The following is a 22,260-nucleotide window of genomic DNA, read 5'->3' as shown; positions in this document are numbered from 1 at the left end:
AGTTTTTCAATACGAGGATTATTGATGCAAAATTTCAGCCCATTCGGAGAAACCCTCAAAAATCACCCCTAAAACAACCTTGCAGACTGGGGGTTAAAAATGCTCCAATCAAGTTAAAACTCCATATTTGCTTATTTCTCAATACGAAGATTGTTGATACAAAATTTCAAGCCGTTTGGAGAAACCCTTAACAACCACCCTTAAAACAGATTTGCAGACTGGGGGTTAAAAATGCTCCAATCAAGTTAAAACTCGATATTTGCTTATTTCTAAATACGAAGATTGTTAATACAAAATTTTAACCCGTTCGGAGAAACCGTTAAAAACTACCCCTAAAACAACTTTGCAGACTAGGGCTTAAAAATACTCTAATCAATTCAAAATTTGACATTCGCTAGTTTTTCAATACGAGGATTATTGATGCAAAACTTCACCCCATTCGGAGAAACCCTCAAAAATCATCCCCAAAACAACCTTGCAGACTGGGGGTAAAAATGCTTCAATCAAATCAAAACTCGATATTTGCTTATTTCTCAATACAAAGATTATTGACACAAAATTTCAACCCGATCGGAGAAACCGTTAAAAACTACCCCCAAAACAACCTTGCAGACTGGAGCTTAAAAATACTCTGATCAAGTTAAATTTTGACATTCGCTAGTTTTTCAATACGAGGATTATTGATGCAAAATTTCAGCCCATTCGGAGAAACCCTCAAAAATCACCCCTAAAACAACCTTGCAGACTGGGGGTTAAAAATGCTCCAATCAAGTTAAAACTCCATATTTGCTTATTTCTCAATACGAAGATTGTTGATACAAAATTTCAAGCCGTTTGGAGAAACCCTTAACAACCACCCTTAAAACAGATTTGCAGACTGGGGGTTAAAAATGCTCCAATCAAGTTAAAACTCGATATTTGCTTATTTCTCAATACGAAGATTGTTAATACAAAATTTTAACCCGTTCGGAGAAACCGTTAAAAACTACCCCTAAAACAACTTTGCAGACTAGGGCTTAAAAATACTCTAATCAATTCAAAATTTGACATTCGCTAGTTTTTCAATACGAGGATTATTGATGCAAAACTTCACCCCATTCGGAGAAACCCTCAAAAATCATCCCCAAAACAACCTTGCAGACTGGGGGTAAAAAATGCTTCAATCAAATCAAAACTCGATATTTGCTTATTTCTCAATACAAAGATTATTGACACAAAATTTCAACCCGATCGGAGAAACCGTTAAAAACTACCCCCAAAACAACCTTGCAGACTGGAGCTTAAAAATACTCTGATCAAGTTAAATTTTGACAATCTCTAGTTTTTTAATACGACGATTATTGATGCAAAATTTCAGCCCATTCGGACAAACCCTCAAAAATCACCCCTAAAACAACCTTGCAGACTGGGGATTAAAAATACTTCAATCAAAGCAAAACTCGACAGTCGCTTATTTCTCAATACAAAGATTGTTGATACAAAATTTCAAGCCGTTCGGAGAAACCCTTAAAAATCACCCCCAAAACAACCTTGCAGACTGGGGGTTAAAAATGCTCCAATCTAGTTAAAACTCGATATTTGCTTATTTCTCAATACGAAGATTGTTGATACAAAATTTCAACCCGTTCGGAAAAATCGTTAAAAACTACCCCCACAACAAGCTTGCAGACTGGGGCTTAAAAAATACTCTAATCACGTCAAAATTTGACAATCGCTAGTTTTTCAATACGAGGATTATCGGTACAAAAATTTCAGCCTATTCGAAGAAACCCGCAAAAATCACCCCCAAAACAACCTTGCAGACTGGGCGTTAAAAATGCTCCAATCAAGTCAAAATTTGATATTCGCTTGTTTCTCAATATGAGGATTATAGATACAAAATTTCAGCCTATTCGAAAAAACCCTCAAAAATCACCCCCAAAACAACCTTGCAGGCTGGGGATTAAAAATAGTCCAATCAAGTCAAAACTCGACATTTGCTTATTTCTCAATACGAAGATTGTTGGCACAAAAATTTAACCCGTTCGCAAAGACCCTTAAAAACTACCCCCAGACAGAAGTAGAAGTGATGGCAGTTTGGGTATTAGTCATCAATTAGTTACTCATCAGGTGTGATAAACATGACAGATGTCAATTACGTTATCAATGATAATGGATTTTTGACATGTGTGATAAGATACTGCTCTTAATGGATTTTGTTTACTCATAATTAAATTTTTAATCGCGCTCGTAATTATAAAATTAATTTAGATGTATTAATGAATTAAATAAAATTATTGAAATATATATCTCCTCACTTATAATTTATCAAAGTAACGCTGTCTCATTTCCTCTTACATGTTTTAGTATAATTTCCAGCGCTCTAAGATGGCCATCAAATACATTTATTTAATTTTTAATAGCGAACGTAATTAAATTAATTTGATGGCATTTTAATGGCGTGGGTTTGGTGCTTTTTTTCGCCGAAAGTGCAGAGGGTCCAAAAGTGCAGCGGTCTGCTATCACCACTCTAGCAGCTCCCTTATCATCGGATATTGGTTTGTGTTTTCTTAAGTGCATCCGGTTGTTATTACCGATCCATCAGAAATGTTTTGAAGATGACATTCGTCATTTGTGCGGTACGTGAATTTTCCATTTTGCATTCTTTAGGTCTTTATGATTATGCACACAGTTTCTTAACAAAATATTGCAGAAGGGTCATTTTGGCACAATACTATAACGTCGCGAAAGTGCAGCGGTCTGTTATCACCACTCTATCAGCTCCCTTATCACGGGATATTGGTTTGTGTTTTCTTAAATGCACCCGGTTGTTATCACAGCTCCATTATACATACTATAATGTCGTTACGTAAAGCAGGTACAAAATTTCCTGTAAATGGGGATTTAAAACACTCATCCGTTTGTTTGGCAAATGAAACAAAATAACCATTACCACACCGACCCTTGAAGAGTTCACAGTCTTGAGCATTGCTGTGTCGACATTGTCAGTTGTTAAAGTCCGTTGAAATAAAATGGAATTTTCTGTATTTCTAAATAATCTTTCGGTCACTCAAATCCTGGGAATGTATTCTCAAGGGTTATTTCCCAATATAAATATTTTGAGAGTGGTTAAAAACCACATCACCGAAAAAATTGTTAACGGTAGTGTTGTACTTTCGCATGATGAACGAAGATTGTACGATCAGCTTATGGTCTCGTTTATGAAAGTGTGGCGTCGCGCCGCAGGCTGTTCGAAGGACCGTATAACCGTGTCGTACACGGCAAGAAAAGAGTGTTGTTTTATAACTATATATTAATAGTGTGTAAATGTATGTACAGTTTGTCGACCGATCGCGTGTACTGCGAGGTGCGTTCTGTCGTCCGGCTCCGTACCACCCCGGTGCCGTCGAAGGGTGGGTGGTGGGGTTGTACCGCTCTTGTGCAGGGCTGTACTGCGCATTCCGGCCCCCCTTGAACCTATGGTCTCAAACCTGGGTGTCGTCGTCGTTGGGGAACGGGCAGATGATGGTGGCTGTCCGGACGGCCACCATCAGGACATCATCGGGACCTGTCGTGCGGGCCACAAACCGAATCTGCCCGTTCCCCATCGACGACGACACCCAGGTTTGAGACCACAGGTTCAAGGGGGGCCGGAATGCGCAGTACAGCCCTGCACAAGAGCGGTACAACCCCACCACCCACCCTTCGACGGCACCGGGGTGGTACGGACCAAGACAGAACGCACCTCGCAGTACACGCGATCGGTCGACAAACTGTACATACATTTACACACTATTAATATATAGTTATAAAACAACACTCTTTTCTTGCCGTGTTCGTACCGTGTACGACACGGTTATACGGTCCTTCGAACAGCCTGCGGCGCGACGCCACAGAAAGGTAAGGTTTTTTATTTTTAATTTTTTAATTGATTTTACATATAGGTATACTTAATTTTCTCTACTTTACTAGGTGATCTGCGTTCTTCTAATGATAAGTCATGTAAAACGTCTAAACCTTTTTGCAATAATGATGACGATGATGACGACTTGTCTTTAATACTGGAAGTGATTGAGCAAGGTAAATTTGAACTCTTATTTGTTTATTAAACTTTCTAAATCATATTACGCTGTTACAGATTTGAATCAGAACAAAACCAATGACAGTCAGGGATGTTCGCGGCGTAATACAGCGAGTGAGTGGTTATTTGATATAAGAAATTAAATAAGGAATAATATTATTCTAATATTTCATATTATTTCAGCTAGTGATGGGTTTACAGCTCCAAATCAAATTGTTAAAAGGCAATCCAATACTGATGATGACGAATTAAGCTTGTTGTTGGAAGTTATAGATGAAGGTAATTTCGGTAAATTGATTAGGTAAAAAATATTAATTTAAACAATTTTTTGTAGATTTAAAGACTACAAGCGTTACCCGTAATAGAAAAATTATAAATGATACGAGCCTGGCATGTTCCGTTAAAAAGCAAGTAGGAAAAGGTGTCCGGCAAAATAGTGAAGTGGAAAATTTTACCTACTTTATTAAAAGAGGTGAGAGTGAAAACTTCAACAAGAAATTTTCATTGACCAGTCGAAGAATGGAATTTTCTTTTAAACCGTTGGGGCACCTCCAACAGCCGTTACAATGGCTTAAGGTGATTATGGAGAGTAATTCTATACTCATGTTTATTAATATCATTGATGGTTACAGCAAGCATTACGAGAACTGTTGGACCACATAACGCGAGAATGCGAAGCAGACGATATTGTGGGATTTGTTATTGAAAATGACGATTTTCCTGATAAACCTATTGGCATTTCGTTGCGCAAACGGTTCCAACTGGATGAAAATGTGATCCTTGCGGTTTTAGCGAAAGTATTCCAGAGTAATTCGTCTTTTTTTACCAATGACCGTCTACGTGTAAAAGTAGATATACTGAAATTACCGTCAGGTAATGGTTACAGCGCCGTCGATGGTAAGTGCGTAACGTTTAATGAATTTAGTATTCGGAAACATAGCGTGTACGTCATTACGGAGGATCAGTTTTGTCTAGCTGCGGCATTAATTGTAGCTATTGAATTTATCGCGGTTAAGTTCAACCGCAAGGCCTTACATAAAAAATTTGCGGGACATGGTGCGTTGCGACATCAATCTGTAGAGCTGTGCCGCAAAGCCGGTGTTGATTTAAGTCAGGGTGGAAATTACGAGCACATTCAATTGTTTCAAAATTATTTGACGGAGTATACGATTGTAGTGTACGCAAATCGAACTGGTGACACAAGGTATTTTGTCGGGGATATGTCTTCAGGGAAACCACGCCTAAATTTATTTATGGAGGGACGGCATTATAACGTTATACTAAGTCTAACCGGTGCTTTTTCAGCTAGTTATTTTTGCGAATTTTGCGCCAAAAGATATCAAAATGGCAATCGGCATCAGAAATGTTCCTATGTGTGTCCGTGTTGTCATGCGAAGCCTCCATGCGAAATTGCAAATAACACAATTACGTGTGCAGCATGTAACCGAACTTTTAGGGGACAAATATGTTTTGCTAAGCACATCTCTTTAAAAACTTGCAACAAATTTCAAAGGTGCAATGAATGCCACATGAGTGTATGGGTAACGAAGAAAAAAAAGCATGTTTGTGGTATCAAATATTGCATCACGTGCCAGAGTGACAAACCCCGCAATCATTTATGCTTTATTCAGCCAAATAAATCACCTGTATCTAAGAGTAGTGACAATAACAAATTTTTAATAGTATTCTTTGATCTGGAAACAAGACAAGAGAAGGCTTTAGGAAATAATTTATTTCTTCACGAGGTAAATTTGTGTATTTCCCAGCACGTTTGTGAGTCTTGTATCTCTGACACTATTATTTCTACGAACTGTGAATTTTGCGGTGAGCGTGAAACAATTTTTTATACTAAAAATCCAGTGAAAGATTTTTTAAATTATTTAGCTGACATGAGTAAAAATTTTAAAGTCACCGTAATTGCTCACAATTCGCAGAAATTCGATGGATGTTTCTTACTACGTGAGTTGTACTCTGAATTTTCACGTTGGAATCCGCAAATCATTAGATCGGGTACAAAAATTATGTCTATACAGTGTGGATCATCGTTACGCTTTATCGATAGTCTAAACTTTATTCAGTTGCCCCTTTCACAGTTTCCGAAAGCTTTTAATATTCAGTCAATCAAAGGATACTTTCCGCATTATTTTAACACTTTGGAAAATCAAGAATATGTAGGCCCTATGCCTGCAATAGAATTTTATGATCCGAATTCTATGAAGGAAGCCGGAAAAGTTGCTTTTCAAAATTTCTATGAAGAACAAGTCGCGAACGGTTATATTTTTCGTATGAAAGATGAGTTGATTAAATATTGCAAAGCGGACGTGAAAATCTTGAGAGAGGGCTGTCTAAAGTTTAGGGAGTATTTCGTTACAGCAAATAACGTCGATCCACTCTTGGAATGCATAACAATTGCATCCGCCTGCAATTTAGAGTATAGACGAAATTTTTTAAAACCGGAGTCGATACGCATAATACCTCGCGGCGGTTACAGGATGAATGACAAACAATCCACTATCGCTATAAAATGGTTACTCTGGGAAGCCAACAGTAATAATTTAGATATAATGCACGCAGGTGTAGGTCGCGAGGTGGTTCTTAAGGAAAATCTGCGTGTGGATGGGTTTTGCTCTGATAATCAAACAGTATATGAGTTTTATGGATGTTTCTGGCATGGATGTGAAAGATGTTTTGCAAATCAAACAGCGCGCTTGAGTGACAAAAATGATACCCTATTTTTTAGACGCGAAAATACAGCGTCAAAAGAAGTACGCATCAGAAATGCCGGTTATAATTTAGTTACAATGTGGGAGTGCGATTTCCGTAAAAGTTTAGAACAAAATGCTGAAATGCGTGAATTTGTAGGACATAATAATGTTACAAAAAAGACACCTTTAATTGCAAGAGACAGTTTTTTCGGAGGTCGTACTAACGCGTCGAAGCTATACTATAAATGTGGTGTAGGGGAGAAAATTAAATACTTTGACGTATGTTCGTTGTACCCGTTTGTTAATAAATACGGAAAGTATCCTATTGGTCATCCGACGAAAATTCACGTAAAACCTGAGGAATGCGCTCTGATTGATTTGCAAACATTTGAAGGTTTAATTAAATGCACGGTAGAACCACCTAACGACTTATACCATCCCGTTCTGCCGTACAGGTGTAATGGAAAATTAATGTTTCCGTTGTGTCGCTCATGTGTAGAAACAGAAAACCAGGACAATTGCTATCACCAATCTAAAGAGCGACAGTTTACGGGAACTTTTGTGGCTGACGAGTTAAGGAAAGCCATTGAAAAAAATTATAAAGTTATTGATATCTCTGAGGCATGGGAGTACAAAACTGTGCAATATGATCGTTACACCAAAACAGGTGGATTGTTTTCAGAGTATATCAATAGCTTTCTAAAAATTAAGCAGGAGTGTAGTGGCTGGCCTAGCTGGTGTGTCACAGATATCGATAAAGAACGATACATAAACCTGTATAAAGAACGGGAGGGTATTGATTTAGATCAAAACAAGATTAATAAAAATGCTGGTCTTCGCTTTGTATCAAAGATTATGCTCAATTCCTTCTGGGGCAAGTTTGGCCAGCGGGAAAACATGCAACAAACTCAATTAATTCATCAACCTAGTGACTTATTTGCGTTGGTAACAAATCCTTCAATTGTTGTTAACACTATGACAATTTTAACCGACGACGTTTTGTTGACGAGTTGGGAAAGAGTTGAAGAAGACATTGCCCAGTTAAAATCTGTGAATGTTGCTATAGCGGCGTACACTACGTCGAATGCGCGCTTAGAACTGTACAAATACTTGGAACAATTGAATGAGCGCGTATTGTACTATGATACCGATAGTGTTTTCTTTGTTAGCGAGTATGAAGGTCAGGCAGAACCACCCACAGGCGATTTTCTTGGGGATTTAACTGATGAAATGGCTGAGTACGGAAAAGATTCCTACATCACAGAATTTGTCAGTGGAGGCCCTAAGAATTACGCCTACAAATTTTGGAATGCTAACGAAAAAAAATACGATACTGTGTGTAAGGTAAAAGGTCTGACATTACACTACGCAAACTCGCAAAAAGTGAATTTTGATGTTTTGAAAACAATGGTCTTGGAAAACCCCGACTTTGAGGTGCAGCTCGAGGATCGTTCGATAATACGTAACGCTCAATATGATGTGCTTACAAAAAACACAACCAAAAAATACGCTATGAGTTATACTAAAAGGCGCAGACTTGAAGGTACTTTTGAAACTGTTCCTTATGGGTACAACGACGACATCTAAGTAAGCTTTATTTTATGTGATGATTTATATTTTCGTTAGTTGTAATTTTTTTTTTTTTGTGTTTATATTTATCAAAAAAAATATTACAGTGTTTGTAGACTTTTACTCCTAATTAAATAAAATGTATAAAATTTGGTTCAAATAAATAAATATTTTATTTTGAAAAGTATTTATTGAAGTTTTTCTTACAAATGTCATTATTTTGTTTAGTATTATCAGTAAACATTTTAAAAAACATATCTACACCATTATCAAGTACATAATTAAAAAGAAATAGAACGCAATACTTTCCGCACACATCAGACGAAAGATGCTGTATGTGCCTGGTATTAAATCCAATAACGACAATTTACTCTGAGCAACTTTTCCACGTTCTTGTTAGGCGGTCTCCCAAAACTATCAAAAAAATAACCAAGCCCGTTTTCGTCTACGTAGATAGCGGTCCAGTGACTACCTTTCATGTAATTCGGATCATCGTTGACTATGATAGAAGCTGGTCTACTTACGCGGAATGGCAAACGATTATTTGCAAATACACCCGCAAGTGATAAGTTCTTCGTCGTCATCATACACATCTTCTTCAAACATATCTCTAGGTCTCCGGTGTTCATTATGATAATTCATCATACAATTAGCAATGTATTTTGCACAAAACAGCTTTTTGTCATGTAAGTCGTTATTATACTCGTGATGATCACATTGAAGTTCTGTCGAATTGCTCATTAACTCTGCTAAACATGGAAATTCGTAGTCCTCTAAATTTAAAACGGTCTTGTGTGGTATGTAGTTTTGTAGAATTTCTTCTTTTGCCGACCCTTTTACAAAAATAACGTTCGCTTTTTTAGTATACTTCGTGAGTGTTTCTACCAACTCCTCGTAGGGTTGGTCGCCATTTTGCCACTTTAATCCGTGATGATTCTTAGTAAGCCATTTAACAATTTGCCGTTCGCATGTATTTAGTTCAGAAATATTGTGGGGTGGTTTAAATAAACAATGTAAATTTACCGAATAGTCTTCACTAATGATTGCCAATTCTTTGAAAACAAATTTTTCTTTGTTAAGAAAACCTTGGAAATCCACATACACCTCACTCATAGTGTTTTTCTTCGAAAGTGAGCTTTGAGTTTAAAATACACAGTTATATATATACATACAAACGTTTTTTTTCAAAAAAAAATTGTTAGCGCCGGTAGTGGGGTGTTAGTGCACTAGGTAGGGACTCGGCTGCGGGTAGTGGCCCTCCTCGGGCGCGGCGGGACGGGCGGCGGCGCGGCGGGACGGGCGGCGGCACGACGGGACGGACGGCAGCGGGGCGGGACGGACGGCGGCGCGGCGGGACGGGCGGCGGCGCGGGAGGACGGCTCGGACTAGCAATTGGTTGGGTAAAATAAATAAATAAATTTTATTACATATATGTTTATTAACTGCTATAATCTATCACAATATTTCTATTTTTATCTATTTCCATTATATTATCAAACTCTGCATATACTAAACAATTTACTGTCTCGTTCAAAGCTTCTTTAAAACCAACTTCTATGCGTAGATTCCCGCTCTTGACGAGATTCCAATGAGAGGTAGAACTTGCCGATAAATCAGGTGTTAAGTCGAAAGCTATCAGCGTATAACCACCATCATAACGCTGCCGACTATCTATGTCGATGGTGCCAAAACAGATAGTGGTTCAGGAGCCGGCATCTACTCCGAACAACTGAACGCACAAATTAGTGTACCTCTCGGCACCCACACGTCTGTCTTACAAACAGAACTGATGGGAATAATGCTGGGAGCTAGAATCATTGCTGAACGTGAAATCGGCAACAAATCAATACGCATACTTACTGACAGCAAGTCTGCACTACTAGCCCTGGACAGCTGTATGGTTCGATCCGGGCTGGTTTGGGAGTGCAGACAAACGCTAAAGTATATAACGCAGAGGAATAGTGTGGAACTTTGTTGGATCAAAGGACACAGTGGCAACGAAGGAAACGAGAGGGCAGATGAGATGGCGAAGCGAGCCGCGCGCATGCCCTTCTGGGGACCTGAACCGGCAATCACGCCTTCGGTCGCCCTCTCGAACGAACTCGTAAAGCAATATACCCAGAGACGCCATGAGCAGATATGGGTGAAGTTGAGCAGCTGTCGGCATAGTAGAGCTTGTATGGCGACACCAGACCGCAAGTTGACGAAATTTTATCTCTCACTTTCAAGGGACAAACTGCGTAAACTGGTAGGATTCCTTACGGGACATTACCAGTTTAACAAACATCTATATACGATAGGGGTGGTAACAGACCCAATCTGTCGTGGATGCAATGAAGAAGAGGAAACAGCTGAGCACATTCTTCGTGAGTGTCCAGCCCTAGCCTCCTACAGGGAATCCATACTAGGGGACATCTGGCCTAGTATGGCAAATATCAGGGAGTTTCCACCCTCTGCATTACTCAAGTACATTCAAGCAGTTGGGTGGCTTGACGAGTAGAGGAGCGGGAAAACACCCTGATATGGACTTGGGGAAGGTACAATGGGCCCAAAGGCGAGGCCTAAGTGCCGGCTGGCCACGGTCAGCCCCCATAAATTAAGAATCCAGAATCCAGAATCCAGAACGCTGCCGACTTATTCCATTACCTTCATTTAAAAAATGTATACCAGTGCCAGAAAACAAAGTGTGATACATATTAACAAAAAGTTTGTTGTCGGCCCCAAAATCCGGCTGGAGTGGTTTAGATGGTAGTTGATTACCGTCGACGTAGAGAGCCAAAAAGTTCATGTTGAAATGTTGAAAGTTGAAGGGATTAAACTTGTAATGTCCATTAAAAGCCTTATTGGTGACAAATCCTATTATGACTCGTTTTGGTAATTGTCCTAAATACATATTATCTAATGATTTTGACTGAATGCCGGCTGGTAATGTTAAAACTTTTATTTCCGTTCTGGTAATTGGATACTTTGCTGTTGTTTTTTCCAAAACATTCGTTAACGATAACATTACCGATGGATTTATTTTCACCTTCCTTATCATTAAAGTTGCGTCAATAATTTTTAATTTTCCACTGCTATTTGACATTAAAACAAAATTATCACGCGATCGTACCATTTTCACTCTTAAGTCTACGCCATTGAGCAAAAATTTTTCCTGATTAAAAATATCTCCGCGTAAGTGTCCGATAAGATCAATATGTTTACTACCGGCTGCAAATTCTTTTCTTATTTTGTATCCGTTATTTGTAGCACCCAAAATATCCATTTTTGAAGATGTGTCCCCATACCAGAGGGCACTACTTAGATGCGAATCTTTTGCATCCGGCCCGTAATTGAGTAAAGATTCAATATAGCATTTGTAGGCGTAAGTATTGTTTGGTGGTGAAATTAATTTTTCGTTCAAATAGACATCGACTTGACTAAACATCGAATGCAGCAAATTATTAACAGGTGCTAATTCGTCTGTAGCTGCCAAATCGGTTCCGTCGTCTTTTGTAACCTTTACGACTACATGAAGCATTGTATGAGCCAAATCCATAAATTCATCACTGCGACCGGTAATCGAAAATTCCAAAGGGCCATCATCTGTCAACGATGATACATTTTTAAAAGGTATCCAACGTCCAGATTCGATAGTTGTTTGAGTTGATGGTACGGCGAACAAATCTAGCTCAGACTTGGCACACTCGCACGAATGTGAATGAAGGAAAGCCATTGTTAATGAAAGATGTCACGAGGTACAGAGAAGCCCTTCTTATTCTTCTTCGCGGTATTGCTCTTGCGAACACTTGACACTTTATGATGTTTATTGGAAACTCTTTTCTTTTTTATAGCTCCCGAACCAGTCAACTGGCTAATTTTTTCGTCTGCTTTACGTTTCAGACTTTGTGCAGATTCAGTGAAACGCGTTTTTACACTTTCAGCCAAAGGTCTATGATTAGCTATGTCGCCTAAAATGTAAGAACCTGTCTTAAGAGCTTCTTTTCCCAACGTCTTTACTCCAGATTTAAAGAGAGGTGTTACACTTCGTAAAAGTCCTCTGAGAAAACTGCCGATTCCGTGTCCGCGCTGATAACTGGCTCCTTTGTATATGGTACCAACTCCTGACCCGGCCTGATTTGCGTAATATTGATGATATGGACACATATGCATTATTTTTCTTGCTCAGTTCTTTTTAAAATGCAGTTTCACGCACAACGTTCCAAACTGAAATGGTATTATATCACCTGTACTCGACCTTATATCAATTTGAATATTTTCAAATTCTCGCTTCAGAACTGGTACGTAGTGAGGCTGTCCGAACACGCGCGTCATTTGAGCTCCATATGTGTAATTATTGCTGTCAACCACCACAACTCTTAGTACTTTGGCGAAAACATCGCCGATGGCTTGAGGCTCTATTATATCTGTGTACACGAAAAGTTGTGACGGAATACCAAGTAAAATATTCGACGGAAATGTTCCGGTTCTATTTAATACGTTTGTCATTGGCTCATACCCCAAAATGAGGCTTAGCTTTGCGTTTAAGCGCAAGCTTTCTAATTCCTTTGTAGGACATCCAACACTTACTTTTTGAGTCATTTTATTAAAATTGAATAATTCCTTATCACGCACAAGCGTCTTGTTTGAATTCAATATTGTCAGAATGTCTTCAACGCTACCGTAATTTCCAGGTAAAATTTTATCCTTGTATAATATTTCCACCTTTTCTGAAATTTTACTCTTGTTTGCAATTATTTCTTGCAGCGACTTGTATTTTCCGCTTTTTATCATGTTTTCTATCCAGTGTTTTAACCGATCGTCACGAAAGCCTCTCTCAGGCATAGACTTGATATTTAAATTATATTTGAAATAAATACCAACGTCATCGTTTGAGATGTTAATTATCGAACATGGATATTGAATTTCTGTTAATGCAACACTCCACTCCCCGTCTAAATGAATAGATTTTGGTAATTGTGTACAAAAGCTTGTTGTCTTGTTTTCGGGAAAATATTTTATTGAACTGTTACTCAATAGAGTCAAGTAAAAATCGCGCGTCATAATTGTGTTAAACTGCTAGCCGGTATCCAAGTGTTAAACTTAGGAGGATAATTTTTCCACTGAACTAAAATTTCACAATTTCCTCTTTTATACCTTTTCTTTAATACCCTCTCAATAGGAAAAGTGGCGTCTGGCGAATAATTTACTCGCTATAGTTCTTGATGATAAAATGTGCCCACAATAGGTTCGTCCAGCAAATCTGAAATTTTGTAGACTATCGGAATCCTCTTGATCACATTCGTGATTTTAAATATTTCTTCGCTCCAATTGTTTTCATATCCTTTTTCAAAGACATGTTTGTATTTTGATATTCTTACATAATTTCCAACTTTGTAGATTTGTTTCGGTGGTTTGATATTTCTTTTATCGTGATAAGCATTGTAATATACGGTCAATATGTTGTCATCGTTAACATCTTTAGGAGCCATTTTTATTGTTCGATGAACGGTTGCATTGTACCCAGCGACGAAATTTTGAAGCATGTCAACATAACGATATGTATTTTTGTGTGTGAAATATTTAAACATTTTTGTTTTTAGAGTACGATTAAAGCGTTCAATTACAGCGGCCTTAACATCAGGGTTATTAGTTGTATAATAATTTACACCGTGACGTTTAAATAACTTTTGTACTTTTGCTGCGATAAACTCTTTACCACGGTCGGTTTGCAAGTTATTTGGTATACGTTCACTGCAAGAAAAATATCTTCAAACGCCTTTACGACCTCAGATGCAGTTTTTGTCTTCAGTTTTTTAACCCAGGCATATTTGCTAAACACATCGATGACGGTCAATAAATATTTTATACCGTCGTTATATTTTTTAAATTTCACCATATCGATAAGATCAGCCTGATAAAGTTCAGCTATGTTTGTTACATGATATTTGTTACGTTGAAATTTCCGTTTAATTTGTTTGTGCAGAGTGTATGCATTTTGTGAGCGCAACCAATTTTTGACCTGCGACTGTGGTTTGTTTGTCGCTTTACACAATTTGCGAACGCTTGAAAAAGATGCATTATGTTTTGGATTATAGTAAACTTCTTCTAAACTATCCATAATCTAATACTGAAGTTTTGACCACTTGATTTTACTTTTAGAATTTTCGAATTCTCGATGCTGCGTAGTAGCTGTTGGCGTTTCAAATAAAAGTTCTGGACTAGATTTCACTTCATCTGGGGATGTGTTATATTTAGTCTTTCTTTTACGGTTCTTTTGCGAATTATTTGATTTCGATGTTCCGACATCTTCAATATTATTCTGAGGCGTCTTGGTACCGCCAACAATAAAAGCGCGACGTTTCCAATTACCAATCACCTCAAACGGCATATTTATGTTACTCATTATTCGAGCAAACGACTGCCAACCCGTAGGGTCAGGTATATTTTGTCTATACCTCAATATGTCATTAGTCAAATCTATTATATTCGAACCATGAATCACGACACCATCAACCGAAATTTCTCCTTTTTCATTCCACTTAACACTACTCGCAGCTTTCAGTCTACTTAACAAAAATTCTGCCTTAGAACGAAAAGTCTTTGGTACACTAATTAGAATGTCATTTTCGCTAAGAGAGGTTGTCATCGTTTCGACCGTGTCTTTATTCTCATCCGTTACAGACAAAGCTATCGGCTTACGCGTCACATTAACAGCATTGAGATACCTTTGAAGTACTTGACTGTACTTGGTCCATTTGTCGTGATCACTTAATTGTTTGTTCATTAACACAGATTTCATTTCTTCATCTAGTCGCGATAATGTGTCAGGTAATGTAGATTTGATTTTTTGTGTCTGTTCATATACTTCGGGGTCGATTAATACCATCTTCTTAGCGTGCTCCATCTCTTGGTAAATTATTATTAATTATTTGTTGAACAAACTGCTTAGGACTCCAGAGATTACACTATGCAACACTAAAAAATTCACAGAAAGTTCAGATAGTGTTTGAGGTTGGGTATACTCCATATACTAAAGAAAAAAATGTTTTATAGTCATATCACATCACAAAACATAGATAACGGGTGTTTTGTTTTTCTTACTTAATGGGACACTTGATTGCATTTAATCGTAAAAATATCGCTTTTATGTATCCACCCATGTTTGCAGACTTCTGTTGGTGTCTTCACAGGGATACTGCGAGATCTGGCTACAATAGGAATGCCAATCGTTCGAAAAAAAGACCTTTTTCAATGAAAAATGAAGTATTGTTTAAGTAATTTTGTATGATTTCAAAAAATTCAATAAGCACTTTTCATTTTGAAACCTGATGTGATAGGTTGGGTAGCTATACTCCATATACTAAAGAAAAAAATGTTTTATCCTCATATCACATCACAAAATATAGATAACGGGTGTTTTGTTTTTCTTACTTTTTGGGACACTTGATTGCATTTAATCGTAAAAATATCGCTTTTATGTATCCACCCATGCTTGCAGACTTCTGTTGGTGTCTTCAGAGGGATACTGCGAGATCTGGCTACAATAGGAATGCCAATCGTTCGAAAAAAAGGCCTTTTTCAATGAAAAATGAAGTATTGTTTTATTAATTTTGTATGATTTCAAAAAATTCAATAAGCACTTTTCATTTTGAAACCTGATGTGATAGGTTGGGTAGCTATACTCCATATACTAAAGAAAAAAATGTTTTATCCTCATATCACATCACAAAATATAGATAACGGGTGTTTTGTTTTTCTTACTTTTTGGGACACTTGATTGCATTTAATAGTAAAAATATCGCTTTTATGTATCCACCCATGCTTGCAGACTTCTGTTGGTGTCTTCAGAGGGATACTGCGAGATCTAGCTACAATAGGAATGTCAATCTTTCAAAAAAAAAGACCTTTTTCAATGAAAAATAAAGTTTTGTTTTATTAATTTTGTATGATTTCAAAAAATTCAATAAACGCTTTTCATTTTGAAACCTGATGTGATACGATTCTTTCAAGTATAATCCTCAATTGAGTTTGAGGTAAGAAATTTTAACTACATACTGTGCATTCTGTGAATTTTATTTTTTTTTAATTTGTTGCATAGTGTTATCGGCGTTAACAATAGAGGTAGGAAATCACCACCCTTTTGTATGATAAGCTTCTTTCTCGATCGGAAAGAAACACCAGGTTTGATTAATCTACGAAGAGTAGTCTTGTGTTTGGAAATATTTACTTTTTGCGATTTCGTTAAAGGAACTTTGCCGATTAAAATATTATAAACACATTCGCAGATACTATGAATAAGATCTTTATCAGCCGATTTTAACAACGCTTTCCTGTAGTGTGGTTTAGTTTTGCATAAAAATTTAATAACATCCGAACTGTTTCGAACACTGCGCGACATTGTTGAATAATGAAATCGTTTTAATATGGCTTCGCGTATTTATACCCTTTTTTGGGAATGTAAGCATAAGACGGTTGTTCATCTGGCAAAATATTCGTACGCAGTCGGTAGTGTTCAGGCGTGCTCTGTTTTAAGTCGAACATTAAATATCCGTGAGGTCTATTGGTAGCATCGGCGTATGCTTCTTGTACGTACTTAAAATTTTCTGGAAACACTTGTCTTGCTAAATACTTAATCTGAGACCTATCTCTAGGGTTTTTGAAAAAAATCAAATAATTCGCATTCAACGAAATATCCCTCTGCCCTCTTCCTTGATGAAAAATATTTTGCGTCAAATAAAATACACTCAAATTCCGATGATGTGATCCTTTAGTAAATATATCGACGACGGTTTTTCCTGTTTCACTCATAAGATCATCAAGTATTATTAAAGTGGGCTGCAAGCCTGTGAACGAGCTCATGTCCGGCAGGCCTTGTTTATATTCTATTAGTCCGCTGTTTTCATAAATTGACTGCATTTCGTCATAGTACCATATAATTTTCTTAAATTCGACATCACACATAGCACCAATATTATCTATAAACTTTTTCGTGAACACTGTTTTACCACACGATGTAGGACCAGCAACGATAGCTGTGAATGGATGCTTAAATCTCAAATCCATGTTAATCGTAAATGCAGTTTCGTTAAAATAAGTTTTTCACAGATGGAATACTAAAGAAATACTGAGACAAAATATTATTATTTATTTTATTTATACTATTTTGGTTACATTTATATAACATACGTGTTACATTTTTTGCGTACAATAATAATAATCGTTATGTTCCCTAAAGTACTTGATGCGTTTATTAACATGATATATTAAAGTGTGTGGTGTCTTCATGCACATCTCATGTAAAATCCAATCTTCGGCATAACCTTTTGATATAACATCAAGAAGTGCTTCTTCAATACTTGTATTGTTATTCTCCATCACGTGAAGTGCTACATCATTAATAAATATATCATAGATAGGTCGACGAGCTGATATTCGCTTGCTTAGCAGAGCTTGGAAGTACGAATTATGTTTATGTATCTTCAAGAGGGTATCATTTTTGACATACAAAGGTTTGTGGACATCTTCTTCGGAGCACGATATTTTAAACGCTTTTTCTTTGAAATGAAATGTTACATTGTGGCGTCTTGTTGAAAACACATCAGCATCACCTGTGTAATTTACACTTCTTATTTCGGCTATCTTTCTACCCAATTTCTTAACAAAATCATCATATTCTTCATCGTCGAAGATCACTGCCGCTGTCAATTGTGGATTGTGGATTTTAACAACCGCTTCAAAGTTTTTAAATGGTCTCACACCGAATGAAATAAATTTGCTCCCCGATTTAGTTAGCGGAAGCATTATTTCATCAACTAACCGATAACGTTCATTTGCGATCCTACGACGCTCCTGTATCGCCTCGATCGCATCGACTGCAGCCGACATGGCCTCATCTAGATTGTCGTCGAAGATGCTGTGAGCAGCTTTATCTTCGCCTGCACTACGTTGGGTGTCGTCCCAAAATGGACACTCAGGGGTTTGAGGTACCGGCGACGTCGGCGACATAGCGTTAATGGACGATGTACCCAAATTGTTTTCACTAGCTGCTTCTTCTTCATCATCATCAGCTTTCTTTCTCCTTTTCATATCAGGACCACGAATATTCGCAAAGCGCCGTTTTGGGGTATCCATTTGTTTCTATAAATTTAAATATTTTTAAAATTATTATTATTATTGTTTTAACAAGAAAATTAACTTACCAATTTGTTGTTGACAAGTAAACAGGTTTTTAGAGCACGAAACGCAGGTATCTTTCAAGCAAGACCAGAAGAAGAACACTAATACTGAACTGGTTTGAACGCTATATATACATATATCCTCAGCACAAATGACGAATGTCATCTTCAAAACATTTCTGATGGAGCGGTGAGAACAACCGGATGCACTTAAGAAAACACAAACCAATATCCTGTGATAAGGGAGCTGATAACAGACCGCTGCACTTTCGCGACATTATAGTTTTGCCAAAATGACCCTTCTGGAATATTTTGTTAAGAAACTATGTGCATAACCATAAAGACCTAAAGAATGCAAAATGGAAAATTTACGTACCGCACAAATAAAGGATGTCATCTTCAAAACATTTCTGATGGATCGGTAATAACAACCGGATGCACTTAAGAAAATACAAACCAATATCCGGTGATAAGGGAGCTGAAAGAGTGGTGATAGCAGACCGATGCACTTTTGGACCCTCTGCACTTTCGGCGAAAAAAAAGCATCAAACCCAACGCTATTAAAATGCCATCAAATTAATTTAATTACGTTTGCGATTAAAAATTAAATGTATTTGGTGGTCATCTTAGAGCGCTGGAAATTATACTAAAATGTGTAAGAGGAAAAGAGATAGCTTTACTTTGATAAATTATAAGTAAGGAGATATATATTTCAATAATTTTATTCAATTCATTAATTCATCTAAATTAATTTTATAATTACGTTCGCGATTAAAAATTTAATTATGAGTAAACAAAATCCATTAAGAGAATTATCTTGATGTCACATGTCAAAAATCCATTAAGAGCAGTATCTTATCACACATGTCAAAAATCCATTATCATTGATAACGTAATTGTTTTATCACACCTGATGAGTAACTAATTGATGACTAATACCCAAACTGCCATCACTTCTACTGACAGACTTAGACTGGGGGTAAAAAATACTTCAATCAAGTCAAAACTCGAGATTTGCTTATTTCTCAATACGAAGATTGTTGATGCAAAATTTCAAGCCGTTTGGAGAAACCGTTAAAAGCTACCCCCAAAACAACGTTGAAGACTGGGCCTTAAAAATATTATTACCAAATCGAAACTTGGTGTTTAGTTTTCATCTATACGAGAAGTGATAATGCAAAAAAAACAGCCTTTTTTAAGCTGCTCTTAACAAGTACCCCAAAGCAATCTTTCATACGGGAGCTTAAAAATACTCCAATTGAGTCGAAAGTTACCACTTGCTGAGTTCTTTACACAAAAAATTATCATTTCAAATTTTAGTCACCTTGAAGCAACTTATAAAAATGATTGATTGTTGAAATTCATTTAAAGTACAAGTAGCAGAAAAATTTCAGACACATATAAAGAGACAGTACATTATGTCTAGAATGAGAGGAGGTAAGATTGTTTGAAAAAATGCCTGGTACCGCGTTTTCTACTAGGATCATAAATGGTTCTTCCAGGTCCTCCGAGAAACTGGTTGTTCCAGTGGTGTGCTCGAAAGCGTTTGCGGGATACTAGGCATAAAACAAAAATAATTTCATAAGAAAGCATATAAAAGTAGCAGCAGCAAATTTACTTGAGTTTTTAATTGGTTAAGATTCGTTGCTACGGTCGTTGTGTTATCTCCACCTTTGCGCAAACCGAGCTAATTCCTACAATAATTAATCACCTAATGATCTTAATATGCATTGTTAATTATGAAAAATATTGTTTTGTTACCTTTTATAACTGTATTTTAATGCGTATACACTGACCGGCAAAAAACCTACCACGCTGTAAAATTTCGCAAAACCAAACTTTAAAAATTGTTAATTTAACTAGTGATCGTTATTTTATTAAAGAACCATTCACTGTTGACACATGATGTATAAATTAGCAACAAAAAAGAAGACAAATAAACGCAGAATTAAATTTAATTTAACAAAATAACAGAAACAGAGCCACAGTTTGGGAGACGTCTGCTTACAGACAGTTAACATTATTTTCGCGTTTATTAACTGCCAAACTTATAATCAAATGATGAAAAATACTGTTTACAACAACACCTCCTTTATTATTTTAATTAAGAAAATATCGTAATTGGTCTGTTTCTGTTATTTTGTTAAATTAATTTAAATTTTGCGTTTATTTGTCTTCTTTTTTTTGTTAATTTGTACATCATGTGTCAACAGTTTATAAATAAGGTATGTAGTGCCATTGGAAAGATTAAAATCATGTATATTTTCAAATTCTATATATTTTTTTCTTGCATTTTCACATCTATATCGTTATTTCCATCTAAGAATTTAATTTATCAATACAACTAAAATTTCTCTAAATACATGCACTCAACTAGATTAGTCTTAACTGTAGTCGTCTTTACTTTTACTAAGATTTTCCAATTCTATGTCACTTTCACCGCTAGTACGTAAAAGAGTTTTGAGAAAAATTTACATATACTCCTATCTTTTTTTTAACTTAAAATGCAACCGAATCAAGTTACATTTGCAACAGCGTAACCAAACAACCTTTCTTATTTCCCATTTTATACAATTTATGTTATAGATTTATGTCAATTAAGGCTTAAACAATGTCATACAAAATAGAGTTGCAAAGAGCCATATACCAGTTAATATAGTGAATATATTTTGGACCAAATATATTACACGCGCAACTATACAGGGTGACTGCGAAATAAGTGCAAATATTTTAACCACGGCATCCCCCACCCTAGTAGAGTCGAAATATAGAAAAAACAAATTAAAAATCGAATGGGGCAAAACCCCCATGAACCACCCTCGATACGAAGGCACTGAGCCACCTTGTAAACAGAGTTGGAAAAACGTTCGAATAAAAACGACCTAAACACTTTCAGTTTCAATTAAAAGTAAAACTGACTTTTTGCTGCTTATCATTCGTTCATTCATTTATTCATTCATCGTTAAAGGTCAGTGCGAAAATTTTTTGGTAATGCTTCATGATGATCAACTTTTGATTCTGACGGAAGTTTGGTCCTTGCCACAACGATTTTGCATTGTTTATTGAAACAAAAATAAGAGCAACTTAAAATGTTACTACCTTTTTATAAGAAATGTTGAAAAATGTTGTCCTTGACTAGCCATACAGGCGTCAGAGCGTCGCAAGATGTTTGTTGATAAGTAAAAAAAGACCGGAGTAGCGGTTGCCACTTTCACTTATTGTTGAAGCTCTTCGATAATTTCTGGACACTGTTGATTTTCACAAACTAACTGTTTCATCCAACCGATACACATTTATCGAAAACCGTCTCTTGCAATCGTACTTGTTGACGAGCATGTGGAGTTTGATCGGACAAAAAGTGAGTTACACAACGTGGACAATCAGCGGGCTCCAAACCCTGTACTTTGTCAACATGGTATGGATGTGGCCGTATTCTTTTAATGTAGGATGCACTACAAGCTGTGAAAATCCAACTTCTTCTTTCTGTCCTATCACGGCCACGATCGTGAGTTTGAGGTTGAAGGTACCATGATCTTGGAGATGCTGTACCACTGATGCACCAATTACCATATCGATACAATCTGCATGGGAAAACTCCACCATAAACCGATTTCACCGACCGCTCGATGCTAACTGGCCCTTTTCGTGTTTTTCACGTTGCGATTAAAAAAGTGCCTGATAAAGTCATTTTTTTGGTTCTTAATCCGACTCGCTCTGTTCCATTCATTGTAGTAATTATGTAGGTCACAAAACAGTCCAGCGGCGTGTA

General features: G+C 36.9%; 2 protein-coding genes across 2 annotated transcripts; one reads left to right on the top strand and one right to left on the bottom strand.

Moving 5' to 3' along the window:
• Positions 1–3,062: 3,062 nt before the first annotated feature.
• Positions 3,063–8,381, top strand: LOC135133233 (uncharacterized). Its single transcript, XM_064061560.1, has 8 exons — positions 3,063–3,260; positions 3,319–3,603; positions 3,856–3,879; positions 3,924–4,059; positions 4,118–4,174; positions 4,244–4,339; positions 4,395–4,636; positions 4,693–8,381. Exons 1-8 carry the CDS (start codon positions 3,063–3,065, stop codon positions 8,350–8,352), a joined length of 4,698 nt encoding a protein of 1,565 aa, XP_063917630.1. The 3' UTR covers positions 8,353–8,381.
• A 1,171-nt stretch (positions 8,382–9,552) lies between these two features.
• Positions 9,553–12,049, bottom strand: LOC135133232 (uncharacterized protein F54H12.2-like). The gene is made up of 3 exons (XM_064061559.1): positions 11,002–12,049; positions 9,857–10,005; positions 9,553–9,786 (listed from the first exon to the last, which is right to left on the bottom strand). The coding sequence occupies exons 1-3, from the start codon at positions 12,047–12,049 to the stop codon at positions 9,553–9,555; spliced, it is 1,431 nt and encodes a 476-aa protein (XP_063917629.1).
• Positions 12,050–22,260: the final 10,211 nt, after the last annotated feature.

The sequence above is a fragment of the Zophobas morio genome, unplaced genomic scaffold, assembly GCF_036711695.1.
Source record: "Zophobas morio isolate AGI-343-1 ecotype UQ-CSIRO unplaced genomic scaffold, CSIRO_AGI_Zmor_V1 ptg000021l, whole genome shotgun sequence".
Lineage (NCBI taxonomy): Eukaryota > Metazoa > Arthropoda > Insecta > Coleoptera > Tenebrionidae > Zophobas > Zophobas morio.
This window is presented reverse-complemented; position numbering and strand designations above follow the sequence as displayed.